We start from the raw sequence: 14,534 nt of genomic DNA, 5'->3' as shown, positions 1-14,534 counted from the left end.
AAGAGAATGACCTGGTCAAGTCACTCCAAATTTAGTCCCTGCGCCCTTGTCTGCCCAGGCGCTCCTGGCCGATGTGGCCAGGAGCACCTCGGACATGACGATGACAGCTACCAGTCGTACTGTACCGTCTGCTGCCACAAGGCAATGGGTTGCTGCTGCTGTGTAGCAATGCAGTACCATGTCTGCCAGCACCCAGGAGACATAGCGTGACGGTTACCTGAGCGGGCTCCATGCTTGCCGTGGTATGGCGTCTACACAGGTAACTCAGGAAAAAAGGCGTGAAACGATTGTCTGCCCTTGCTTTCACGGAGGGAGGGAGGGAACGGGGGCCTGACGATATGTACCCAGAACCACCCGCGACAATGTTTCAGCCCCATCAGGCATTGGGATCTCAACCCAGAATTCCAATGGGCAGCAGAGGCTGCGGGAACTGTGGGATAGCTACCCACAGTGCAACGCTCCAGAAGTCGACTCTAGCCTCGGTACTGTGGAAGCACTCCGCCGAGTTAATGCACTTAGAGCATTTTCTGTGGGGACACACACACTCGAATATATAAAACCGATTTCTAAAAAAATGACTTCTATAAATTCGACCTAATTCCGTAGTGTAAACATGTATATAAATCTCCCCACTGTATTTTCCACTGAATGCATCCGATGAAGTGAGCTGTAGCTCACGAAAGCTTATGCTCAAATAAATTTGTTAGTCTCTAAGGTGCGACAAGTACTCCTTTTCTTTTATGAAAATATACTTCCTTTTTTCAGAGTAGCAGCCGTGTTAGTCTGTATTCGCAAAAAGAAAAGGAGTACTTGTGGCACCTTAGAGACTAACAAATTTATTTGAGCATAAGCTTTCGTGAACTACAGCTCACTTCATCGGATGCATTCAGTGGAAAATACAATGGGGAGATTTATGTACACAGAAAACATGAAACAATGGGTGTTACCATACACACTGTAAGGAGAGTGATCACTTATGATGAGCTATGACCAGCAGGAGAGCCGGGGGGGGGGGGGGGGGGAGGGAGGAGGAAACCTTCTGTAGTGATAATCAAGGTGGGCCATTTCCAGCAGTTGACAAGAACATTTGAGGAACAGTGGGGGGGTGGGGGGATAAACAAGGGGAAACAGTTTTACGTTGTGTAATGACCCATCCACTCCCAGTCTCTATTCAAGCCTAAGTTAATTGTATCCAGTTTGCAAATTAATTCCAATTCAGCAGTCTCTCGTTGGTGTCTGTTTTTGAAGTCTTTTTGTTGTAATATTGCAACCTTTAGGTCTGTAATGGAGTGACCAAAGAGATTGAAGTGTTCTCCAACTGGTTTTTGAATGTTATAATTCTTGACATCTTACGTGTGTCCATTTATTCTTTTACGTAGAGACTGTCCAGTTTGACCAATGTACATGGCGGAGGGGTATTGCTGGCACATATCGGCATATATCACATTGGTAGATGTGCAGGTGAACGAGCCTCTGATAGTGTGGCTGATGTGATTAGGTCCTATGATGGTGTCCCCTGAATAGATATGTGGACACAATTGGCAACAGGCTTTGTTGCAAGGATAGGTTCCTGGGTTAGTGGTTCTGTTGTGTGGTGTATGGTTGCTGGTGAGTATTTGCTTCAGGCTGGGGGGCTGTCTGTAAGCAAGGACTGGCCTGTCTCCCAAGATCTGGTGAGAGTGATGGGTCGTGCTTCAGAATAGGTTGTAGATCCTTGATGATGCGTTGGAGAGGTTTTAGTTGGGGGCTGAAGGTGGTGGCTAGTGGCGTTCTGTTATTTTTTGTTGGGCCTGTCCTGTAATAGGTGACTTCTGGGTACTCTTCTGGCTCTGTCAATCTGTTTCTTCACTTCAGCAGGTGGGTATTGTAGTTGTAAGAACGCTTGATAGAGATCTTGTAGGTGTTTGCCTATGTCTGAGGGGTCGGAGCAAATGTGGTTGTACTGCAGAGCTTGGCTGTAGACAATGGATCGTGTAGTGTGGTCTGGAAGAAAGCTGGAGGCATGTAGGTAGGAATAGCGGTCAGCAGGTTTCCGGTATAGGGTGGTGTTTATGTGACCATCGCTTATTAGCACCGTAGTGTCCAGGAAGTGGATCTCTTGTGTGGACTGGTCCAGGCTGAGGTTGATGGTGGGATGAAAATTGTTGAAATCATGGTGGAATTCCTCAAGGGCTTCTTTTCCATGGGTCCAGATGATGAAGATGTCATCAATGTAGTGCAAGTAGAGTAGGGGCATTAGGGGACGAGAGCTGAGGAAGCGTTGTTCTAAGTCAGCCATAAAAATGTTGGCATACTGTGCGGCCATGCTGATTTGAAGGTATACATTGTCCCCAATATGAAATAGTTATGGGTGAGGACAAAGTCACAAAGTTCAGCCACCAGGTTTGCCATGCCATTATCGGGGATACTGTTCCTGACGGCTTGTAGTCCATCTTTGTGTGGAATGTTGGTGTAGAGGGCTTTTACACCCATAGTGGCCAGGATGGTGTTTTCAGGTAGATGGATTGTAGTTTCCTCAGGAAGTCAGTGGTGTCTCGAAGATAGCTGGGAGTGCTGGTAGACTCCCTCCTCAGGCCCATCATTTGATGATTACCTGTTCTGTTCATTTCCTCTGGGGCACCTGGCATTGGCCACTGTCGGAAGACAGGATACTGGACTAGATGGACCTTTGGTCTGACTCAGTATGGCCGTTCTTATGTTCAGAAGCACAATCACATACTTCATGGGAGATGTGGCATAGTTACTAGAATATTTCAGAATGGTTTTGCTGATGGAAGCTCATATAAGGCATTAAACTATTAGCACCATTCAGAGTTTTGAAAGAAGCAATTTTGCTTTTGATTTCTCTTGCTATCCAACAATTCTGTCAGAGCAGTGGTCTTTTGTGGCCTTTCCAGCTTCCACCAACTACTTTCTGAAGAAGTAGGCTCTCACTGATATAGCAACTGAAGCCAATACCAGTGCTCCAAGAAGGTGCTTGGGTCACTGCTCCAAGTGAGACTGTATTAATGTGACCACAGTTCTGTACGGCGAGACTGCCAGGACTCACAGACAAACAGTAAATCCCATGGCGTAGCATTCAGCCGATATTTTTTAAAAGGTGGGGAGGGCAGAGTAAGGGGTGGAAGGAAATAGATGTAGCTTCCCAGGGAGCTGGACTGAACAGTAACACACGTGAATTATGAGCTTCATGTATCCAGAGCAATGGATTCAATGTGGGAGAAAGGATGTTTTCTCCAGAACTTAAAGGCGGTCAGAATCCCCAACTCCATCCTGCAGAAGCTGCTCACAAGAGGAGGCGAATTATCCAATATGGGAAACTGTAGAAAATCTCTGTGCATGTCTTAATTTATGTAAATGTCAAGTCACACAGGATGGTACAGGATGAGAATTTTTGAAAGAGGGATTTCAACTCAGATCACCTTCAATGGGAAGGGAGGGAGTAGAATTAGCCAAGGGAAATTTTTCTACTGCTACTGGGTCTTTTTCCCCCTAGGGAGCTCAATCTGAAATCTCACACTTGCACTTCTCTGCCAAGAGGCTACGCACACAACACGTAAATCAAATAGAAAATCGTATTTTTTTTTCTTTACACATGGCAAAGCCAAAAGGTTACTGCTATCTGAAGCTGCTCTATCTTCCTGACTCTGTAGGAGTACAGATAGGCTATGGCATGCCAAATATTACCACTTTTACTTTTTTCCATTTTTTCAGAAAGAGAAAATGGAGGTGGTTTCCACCCTACACTGTGAGTCTATTTTAAATATTCTGTTAACTTTTTTTTTCTCCGAATAAACAGAAGAATTTATAGTGTACTGATTCACTGTGTGCTACCAGCATAGCAGATTGATTCCATGTTACATTTAAGAAGCAAGGAGTCATGTTAAAATGTTTTACAATTATTATATACTGAAGCATTTTAATTTTCTAGTTTGTAGATTTTAATCCAACATAGCACATTCCTGCACCCACGCTGTGCAGTTACAATAGATGTTTCATCAGCGAAGCGAGGCTGAAGACAAAAATATTTAATGGAGACAAAAGCTCTACAGAAATGCCAGCAAGCTAAAGGGAAGGAATGCATGATAAATGAAGAATGTGACCAGAGATAACTGGTAGGGGCATATTGAGCTTTGTGCAGTTCCACTCAAAACTTAAAATGCCGATTACTACTGTACATTATACTGGGCAAAATAAAGACTTTTTAAAAGCAACTAACACACTTCTGTTGAACAACAGTTCATTGTCAAAGCTGTTATTCCAGGATAGCAAAATTGTATCCTTGTGGCAATTTTAGAAAAATATTTTTAAAACAGAGGGCCTTTTTTATTCGATTAAAAAAAAAGTCTAAATTTAGTTTGTAGAGAAAGGTTTTAACCAGGTCACTTATTGATGTTCAGATAACACAAGTACCTCACACTTCATGAAACGCTCAGCATTACCCCTCTATTTATGCTTGTGCTACATGCTACAACAAAAAGAAGCAACCAATATGTTTTTCCTGGCATCAAACAAAAAAATCTTCTGTGAAGGACATGTAGAATATCTGATTGTACCTCAGAAAATCTAATTAACACCCCGTCCCACATGATTTATACAGTAAGATACAAATAACCCCTATTATATTATATTGCACAAACCACACTTCTCTCCTCCTTCATCCTTGATCAATGTCACATCTCTCCTAGACTGTAAATATGAGGCAAGGCCTTTGACTAGTTTCTCTGTACCATGTCACATGGCACTATATATATGAGTGCATTTACAGAAGTTATGCAGTGCAGGCAGCGTACGATGCCAAGCGAAGATGGGTGGATCATGTAATCCGCAGGCAAGACAATAGATGGACAACCTGCATCAGTGACTGGATCCCCAGAGACCACAAGCAACTGCTGGGCAGACCCCAGCGGGCCGATCCCATGACAAAACTCTGGACAGAAATGGAAAGAAAGTGCTCACAACAAAATGGAATGGTGTGGCGTTGACTTGCGTTCGTGGAGGGACGAGGACAAGCCGGACAAAGGTGATTTAAAGAAGCTGACTGTTTTAGCATGGTCTTTCACTACTGCCCAAACCAAGATCCTTTCTAATTTCTTTGGCCTTCCCTCTAGGTTTATGACCGCAGTGAGCTGCACTATCCAGAGTGCCAATAGGCCAGCGTTTTTAGCAGGTTTGTAACCAGTGTGTTAAAAAACTGTACATTATAAATGTCTATCTTTTGAATCATTCCTCAGACATGTTTTCCCAATTATATAAAAAGTAATGACCCAGTGAAATATATTAGTTTTTTTCTTCCCTCCAAACTCACAATCACAGTTGGACAATTAAGTGGCATATGTGTTGGCCCTAACAAACAAAACAGGATTCCTTAACTCTTTGAAGTAAATGAAAAGGAGCAACAACTTGAAAAACTTTTAACCAGATCAAAGAGTTAAATTTCTAGCTCCTACCCCCTCGAGATTTCAGATTAAATTAGGTCTTATAAAAACAACAAGGAGTCCTTGTGGCACCTTAGAGACTAACTAAAACACAGTGTTTTTTTTTTTTTTTAATTAAATAGAAGTTCTTCCAACTACCAGCCCTGAAACAAGTGATTTGACAAGCATCACACAGGACTTCTGTGACAGAGGCAGGGACAGAATCCTGTTCTCCAGGGCAGCATTTAACTACTTTAACAATGACAGCCTCCAGTCTCTTCCTGCAATCCACTGCCTAATTCACTACACACCTCCCAACTTCTGGTACACGTGAAACAGGTCCTGGAGACTATAGCCTCCCTTTCACTACAGGACCCTGATTCATTTCCAGATCAGGTCCATACCATGCACTGAAAGAGGGAGGGGATCTGTGGAAAAAAGGTGTGTGATTATGTTATTAAAGATTGTATCACATTGCTTGTATGCACAAAGGGTGCACAGACAGCCTTAATTCTGGCATTTCCTAACTTCTAAATGCTTGACTTTGCAACTCTAATAGTGTTCTTTTAACACAGTTTTTGTGTAAATTCCTTGCTTTAAAAAAAAAAACTGAAAAAACAAAAATTCTATCAAATAGCATCATATTGACACCTATGTGGATGATTAGTAGCATTGGAACCTTTAGATCTCCCACACAGACTTCTGCCATTTGAACTAAGGGGTCTCCAAACTGTGGGGTGTGCACCCATAGGGAGACCTGAGGAATGTTCAGGAAGTCCAGTGGGGCCAGGGCCAGCCCCCAAAAGGGAGAGGGGTGGGTAGGGAGCGCCACCCAGCCCCACTCCAGTTCCGGCCCCAGCCCCAGTTCCACTCCACCCCCTACCCAGCTCTGGCCACAGCCACAGTTCCACTCCATCCCCTGCTTATCATCTAGCCCAGTTCTGCCCTCATTCCCTCTCTGCCCCCAGGTCAACTCCGCCTCTGCCCCAATTCCTCCCCCATACCCAGTTCTGCCCCCAGTTCCACCATCATCCCAAGCTCCTCCATTATTGGTATGGAAAGCGACAGGAAAAGTTTGGGCACCACCGCTCTGTGCGGTCCGGCAGTAGAGGGGGATGAAACACACCCTCTGACAGTGGGTTTCAGTGATATTTGATGGCAGCAGAGGAAGCTCAGGAATCTTAAGTTCCACTCCAGCCTTTGGAGGGACTGTGTCTGGTGGACACAGACTCTTCTGTCCATTCCATCCAAGACTTCTTCTGCTCCGTGCCTTGCAACATGCCTGTCTGTTTCCCACCCCTGGCTCTTTGTCCCAGTGCCATTTTCCCCACCTAGCCAGTCCCAGCCTCCACTCCTCAGGCTTCTAATCCTAATCACAGTCTCACTGCCCAACAAGTCCCTGTCTCACCCCCAGGACTCCTCCTCTCATACTCCTTGCTCAGCTATTCCCAGTTCCTCCTCACCCCCTTGTTCCTCCCCACCCAGTCCCAGTTCCCCCACTCTCAGAACCTTGTCTAATCGGTTTTTCCCCTTTTCCCCCATCCTCCACTACCCATGTTCTCCATCCTCACTGGCTCTCAATCCCAGTCTCTCTCCCTAGGTTTCTTGCAATCTGTCTCCCAGTCCCAGTCTCCTTGTCCAGTCAACTCCAGTAACCCCTGCTCAATTCTTTGCCCCACTGTATTTCCTCCCTCTCCCTTCCTCCCACATCCAGCTCTTGTGCCCCCTGCATTCACATCAGACCGCTTCCTGCTGCTTGCTTCCTGGGTCCAGCAGCAGTGCACTGAGAATGGATGAGAGTCAGCCTCCCTGCTTTCAGTCCTGGTGCTTAGCTGTGGCAGGGCAAGTCCTGCTCAGCCTGGGCTGGAGTTATACTCAGTATGGACAGAATCTTCAGAGAATTTAGATGTGAAGTTCTAGCAAGTCACCATCAAGCATGTGTGAAATGCAATTATTCAAACTTGGCCAAGATTATTCTGATTTTCACAGGAATGGAGAAAAGAAAATCCCTGACACAGTGTTACCCTCACCCCCTGCCAAATGTCAAGACTCTGCTCCCACGCATGGGAGTGCTATAGCTACCAAAAGAAAAGGTCACCATAATTTTTTATCATGAGCAAATATCTATTTTTTCTAGCCTCATTCTGAGAAATGCCTGAACCACTTTGCTTGAAATGTTGAAAAATTTAGGCTAAGGCAGACACCTGGCTTGGAAAATGTCAGACCCAAAGGTTAAGTTTTGGCAAAGTTATATGCTACTGAACACATGGTTGTGGGAGGTGTCACGCAATCTTAACGGTGCTACCAACCCCACCTACAAAAAGCACAATTACAGCGATGCAATTTCATTGTCCTCAAATTACCATTTATACTAGTGCTATCCTATCACCTTCAATTGCACAGGTGTAACTGAGCACATAATTTGAGGAGAATAGAGCTGCTAAGTAGCACAGCAAACAGAAATTAGTTAACAATTTTCTTGATGCATAAACCAGAAGAGTGTCCAATTTACTTTTACAGTGTTATGTTCTGCAGGATTGATACACTAATGCAAAAAAAAAAAAAAAGTCAAATCACTAGGTAGGCAGGTATGACCGAAGGAATTAGTGAAGGATGAACCAATTTTCAAACATTTTGTTTTTAAAAATAAAAACCACCCTTTGTTAATTAGAGATCTTAAAAGTTTAAAAGCACTGCTGTTCAGTTAAGAAAGTTTCGTTTTCACTAGCTCGCTTTGAGTTTTAAGCCTTATCTACACTGATTTAGTTAAACTAGTGCAAACCTTTATGCAGTCATACTTATATTGACTTAGCTTGCCCTGTAAATTTACCAAAAAGCTAAACAGCTATAAACTGGATTTAAATTAATTTAAGAGTGTCCACACAGGGTTTTGCGACGGTTTAACAAAGCCACTTTAAAACTACAGTTTTAAACTAGTGCAAGTGTATATGGGGCTTCTGATATGTCTGACACTTGGATTTTTCCCTGAAAACAAATACTGTAATCTTACTGGTAATGTTATGTTACAGCAAACCTCAACTACCTCTGGACTAAGCACTAGCAAATTCAGTTAATTAATCTTTCTAAAATTGTTTCAGGAGGTAAACTGAAAGTGATATCGTTGCTTTGCTTCAAATTTATTTCCAAAGCTGTAGTCACAAAGAACAGACAACAGACTTAAGTTTACTTACCTCTTTTTGGCCTCTTCATATTGCCAGCTCAGTCTTACTTTGTCCACAAGTCTTGTTTTATCATCAAAGCAAAACTTTTTTTGGAGTTGAGGACCAGGAAGAGAAGTAAAGGTGGAGAAACACAACACACATTAGTAACAAACATTGTAAAAAGACTAAAAATAAAATGTAGTCTCCCCACCCAATCTTACCAAAAAACTGTCAATGTTTCAAATAAAAATGTGTCTGCAAGAGATAGTTTGGATTCTTAAGATAGGAAATTGGGTTATTAATAAATTATCTAAAGGTGCAGTAAGTGTAAAGTTAGCTCTCTCAGTAAAAACAGCCTTTCTGGAAATTAAATGAGTTAGTAACACTTAATTATGCATTGTCAAGCCCTTCCTAAGTCAGAGTTCAAAATGTAAAGTACAGGAGGTATCAAATGAGTGCAATATTTAATTGCTTATCACAGTAGTATTCTTATTTTACGGGAAAATTCAGTGCAAAGTCATTGGGGTTTTGCTTCCAAAGCAAAAAGAAAGATGTTCCCTATATGTTAAAGCATTACTCAGTATTTTAGTCCCTGGAATCCACGTCTCTTTGCCTTAAATTTATCTAGAAATAAACAGATTAAACAGTTTTATTCCAATGTGCTACAACTGCTTCTTGAATCAAAAGGTTTCAGCATTGTCACCATGCTGCAGTTCTTACTGTAGCAAAGCTAGCTCTCTTCTGCAAACCCTCCTTGGGCAATATGCTCTATCCCGTGCAGCTTTAGTTCCTCTCCCAGCCAGCCACATATAGCTTAATAGCTATAACTTCTCTGGATCCCCATACACACCAGATCACTGAGCTTCTAGTCCCTTGTCAGTTGCCTATCCTACTCTATGCACCTTCAGACACAGGTAACACAATCCACCAATTTCCCACACTCAACCATCAGCTGATACTAATTCCCCCACTCCAGAATATTTTTCAAATTCAGGAGTGCAAGGGTTATCCCTATGCAGTTATACATTTATATTTTCTAACCAAATGTATACTATACAAACTTAGTCTTCAAAAGATAACCGTAGTTGGTTTGTCTTGGATGGTATTCAGTGTGCATTCTGAAGCAGAGGATATGGCTATTATCCTTTTGGTAAACTAGGAGCCTGCAGTCTGACCCACCACCAATTTCAACAAATGACTTTCCAATTGTACCACATGACTCTCACTTTGGACCATGTGAGAAAAAGTTAGTGCCAGATAAATTCCTTCAAACTCTTCACAGACCACAATCACACGTCGTATTTATAAAAAATTCCCTTTCTACTCACCCACCACTCATGGGTGAAAGGGACTAGAGGGAAAATGGACCAAAGAAAAATGCCTGGTATACAACACTCAGAAAAAGCGGTTAACTTAAAGATCTTGAATTGTAACAATCTTTGTATCTGAAGTAACATTCAAATTCTTATACTATCTCACTCTGAATGGGCTCTCAACTACACTTCAATTTCCTCAGATGTAGTTGCTTTCTTTTTGCCCATGAAAACCTAATTCAAATGACCAAAGTAGCAGTGCATGGTAACCACTTTAACAGGCATGCACATGACAGTGTAATTCACATTGGGTTGTTTAAGTGTGGTGCTCTTATACTTTTCTTGAACATGTTTTAAAGAAGGACTTAAAGGAAATGACAGCGAAAGCCTGACCGACTAGATCTAGAAGGAAGTGGATTCTTATTAAGAAAAAATATTAGAGCCCTAATTTAAATTGTATATTTCTCTCTATCTTGGAAGAAAGGAGTGGAAATCAACTTAGATCTTGGATCTTTTAATCCAGATGAAAAGATGAAACCATTGTGGTAAAGAAACATGACAGCTCAGAGGGTAACAAGTCCTTGAAGCAAATGTCAAACTGGGCACCTACAACACTTTATTTTTTCCCCTCCAGCATGGCTGTAATACTAGTAAAAGTTTGATGCTTGGTGCAAACAGCTGGCAACAATTGCACTATAAAAAGGCAAAACCATAGACTGGGAGGCTTGTGAACACTCCTGTGGGGAACTATTATTCAAAATCTACTTTGCCATCTGCCCGTTAGTCATGGCGATGGTAAGAAAGTGATCACTTCAGCCCAGACTGATGGAACTGAGGAGCAGATTCCCTTGCAAACACATTTCACAAAGGCCTTTTGCATGTTTGAGGATTAGAATCACAAAGCACATAACTAATGAACATTATTTGCATACTATTAAACTAAAATGGATTCTTTTAAAAAAAAATGGAGAAAAAAACAAACAGTATTTTCTTCCAAGCATCCATTCCACCGCAGCCAAAACATCTTTGAATTAAAATGGAAAATGAACCATAATCATGTGACTAACACAAAAGCAGCTTATTTTCCACAGCAAACATCTCACATTGGAACACATACCTCTCCAGTGATGTCAGTTTGAGAACAAGCATCACAGTGTTGTTGAGGTAAACAGGAGTCGCTGAGTGAACCAGAATTGTGCTGGAGACCTTGCAGAGAGTCTGTAATACAACAGCTATTCCTGAATCCATCCGTTAGCTTCGCCAGGCTCTAAAAAAAAACATTAAAAAAGTGATCTAATAGAATCTAATTTTGGTTGTCCATTTTAAAAAAAAAATAGAATTATTCCACCCACTACTTTTTCTATTATTGGGATATAATAGCAGGTTTATTAAAAAAGCTACCTGTAAGAAAGTCAAATTTATCATTTCATTCTGTGAAATGGGAACTTTGTTTTGAAAACTCCATTTCCAAAACCCCCCAATGATTGTATATTGTATGTAAGTGTATATTAAAACTAATATAGTTTAAATCCAAGAACAACAAATAGCTAAGAAATATCTGTCAAATTTTCCAGTTTTCAGAGGTGTGATTAGCTCTGACTTTATACACAGCAGCTGCCATCTTCCACGACAGACAGCAGAGCCATGTCTTACCTGCCCCTGTGTCAAACACATGACACTCCTCAGTGACTGATCCCTCACCCATCCTGAAAAAATATCACCCATTGCTTCAATTTTAAATCACAGTTAATTCCATCCCTGGATTCTACAATCGCAAGGTCCATGCAGCCAGAGAGGTTTTTCACTTGGATTGCAGGAAGGACAGCACTGTGAAATCTGTGGATCTGAGCAGACTGTGTCGATAAGGGTGTAGAACAGCACAGAGGGAGAACGACAGGTAAGACACAATCATGCAAAATGGCAACTGCCAGTAGGAAGGCAAGTTTTCAATTTGTTAAAATTAAATGTTAATTAAAAGAAGAAAGCAAATATCATGATTTTTATACAAGCTCAGACAACATGATTTGGGGTTTTTAAAGTTCCCATTAAGCAGAGTTTCTCTTCAAGATAAATAGCCAATTTTTAATTTCATGATTTGACTATTTGATTATTCACCCACTCCTGCAACCTTTCAAAAGATTTTTTCTTTTGGCACAATTAAAACAAAAACCATACAGTGTGGCATGCATGAGAGAGACCACTGGCATCCACCACTGTGAAAAAATTAAACATAAAATATTTAAATAAACTTCTCCCACACATTCCCAAAAAGAGATAAGCCACACTAACAAATCCCATCAAAAATTAAGTTAACCTACTATGACCATACTGACCAGCATCAGGTAGAAGACTGTTACCTTACAAAGAACTAATCGGATTCTAAACTACAGAGGCTCAGTGCCAGTGAAACACAGTTTGCTGATTTTAGGTTCCTATGGGGATTGCGAATTTGCAACAACCTTTAGTTATTAGGCACACCCAATTTATTAAGAAAAAAAGGACATAATATAGCTCAGTGGTTCTCAAACCGTAGTTCACAAAGAGTTGCAGACAACATGGTACTATTGGCATCTCCCCTTTGCTTACAATTGGACAACTACAGAAGCAAGAAAAAAGCCCTTCCTGAAAGCTAATAGAGGAGAGGGGCCTGGTGCCCTCTGATTCCCACACATGCTCTACCACATGGTGTGGTCCCACTTTCATCTATCCTGCCCGGCTCAAAGTCATTCATCTCCACGAGGTACAGGGAAAATGGAGCTGTGCTGGGTGTAGGGCAATGGCGGTCTTCTGCCTGAAACTTCTCCCACTTCATAGCTCTGTCCTGGGGACACTATACGAAATACACACACACACTATCAGATACTATTTTGGGGCAAGAGACCTGTACTTCATGTTAGATAGAAACAACTCTTCAACTTCAATATTTCCTACTCAATCCCCCAACCCAGTAAAAAAAAAGAAACTCTCTCCAGGGCTGTCAATGGATGTTAAAATTAAAAAAGAAACACACACACTGGCGCAGACAAAATCAATATAAATCTACACTTTGGAGGCACGGGGGAAGAGTAGCTCTCAGAAGTCTAACCACGCACACAAACTTCTATAAACATTCCCCCATCTTTTTGGAGCAATGACACCACATATATGGCATTATTTCTAACCACAGCACCCAGTTTAAATCTGTCCCCCTCTTCCTTCCTTGCCTCAGACTTCTCTCCCACATATCCTCGTCCAATTATCATATTTCTACAACAGCCACAGTTTTCTCAGCACCTACAGAAGACTGAGTCACCTCTGCTATGTTTAGGTCCACTGCCTACACCTTACAGATTTAGATTAAGAGGTAGTTATGAAGTTTTCTATTTTCTCTTTCTGGAATAATTTAAGAAGTGTTTACACATAAAACTCCCAATTCCTCCATAACCACTGCTTTTTCCAAAATGTGTTTATTGTGAGTGAGATTTTTTTTCCCTTCTCCTGCTAAGCAATGTTTTTAAAATGTAAGAGTAATATGGAAAATTTTAAACAGACTTCATTCTGGTTCTATATGACTGATATACTCATTTTGAAATTTAAATATTTTTATTTTGTTAAATCTTAAAATTGGGTCAGGATTGTAAAGTATGCCGAAATTGAATAAAATATGTAACTACTAATTTTGAAACAAATGAATATTAAAAGACTATTGCACCATAAAACGCACTGGAAGAAATATACAATTGTGACAACTTCAATTCTCATCAGTAAAACAGATCTAAAACCAATGACCGATATCATCCTAAATGTCTCATTTGTTCTGTATGACTTCTTATTCCAGGCTTGCCAGAGGACCCATTTCAGTCCATGATATTTAACTTGATCCTAGATTTGTAATTACTTAATCGTACTTTTAGGCCACTGCTATCACTCTTAAAGTGTGTTTTAAAGGTCCAATTCTCAAGACTTCTCAGTCTTTCAGGTGGATACTGTGTTGCTGGGTTAAGACATAAGAATAAAAAAAATAGTCTAGTGGGAGAGTTAAACAAGGTCAGTAGTTGAGCTGATCCAAGATTTCTCACACACAAGTCTTTAAACTGCCAGTTACTTTCCCCAAATGTGCATTATGGAATCCAGGAAGAATTGCTTTTCTAATTATTCTCACTAGCCATGGCATGTGGAAGGCTGAAAACCATTTTAAAAGTTAGCCAATACAAAATAGCAAATATACTGAAAGCTGCCAAGGCTGAAATTTTTAATAGTGACTTCACTGTTCTGCCTACTTAGACAATGTTTTGTAGTCCATCAGCTGACCTTTGGGTAATGCTTCAGAGACTGAATAATTTTTAAACTATGGAAACATAATATAAGAAGATTATAAGATACTGAGATAATTAATCAAACAAAAGGTAACAGAACATGATGAAACTACTGCAGAGAGAGATGAAAGATGCATTTGAAAGGCTATGTTAATTTACTAGGCTCCTAAAAGTTAGCAGCCAAGATATTCCCTTGCACATACAGCAGAGGTGATTTAACAGAACTATCCTTGTCATCTTTCCGAGCCCACAGGCTCTCTGGGTTTTTTTTAATAAGGTGTATAATGCTAATATATGGTATGTAGTTGAGACTTAAAAAAAGGAAAGGGGAGAGGTTAATGCCTAATG

The 14,534-nt window shown here is 41.1% G+C and overlaps 1 protein-coding gene across 4 annotated transcripts in view; it reads right to left on the bottom strand.

The window, feature by feature from the left end:
- Positions 1–14,534, bottom strand: part of WWC3 (WWC family member 3) — a 168,236-nt gene that overhangs the window by 65,367 nt on the left and 88,335 nt on the right. For all 4 annotated transcript variants that reach the window (XM_037899987.2, XM_037899995.2, XM_037899982.2 and 1 more), the window contains exons 7-8: positions 11,009–11,158; positions 8,609–8,682 (exon numbers count right to left, since the gene is read on the bottom strand). In XM_037899987.2, coding sequence (XP_037755915.1) covers positions 8,609–8,682; positions 11,009–11,158 — 224 coding nt within the window. The remainder of the gene's footprint in view (positions 1–8,608; positions 8,683–11,008; positions 11,159–14,534) is intronic.

Source organism: Chelonia mydas, chromosome 1, assembly GCF_015237465.2.
Source record: "Chelonia mydas isolate rCheMyd1 chromosome 1, rCheMyd1.pri.v2, whole genome shotgun sequence".
In the NCBI taxonomy this organism is placed as follows: Eukaryota; Metazoa; Chordata; order Testudines; family Cheloniidae; genus Chelonia; species Chelonia mydas.
This window is presented reverse-complemented; position numbering and strand designations above follow the sequence as displayed.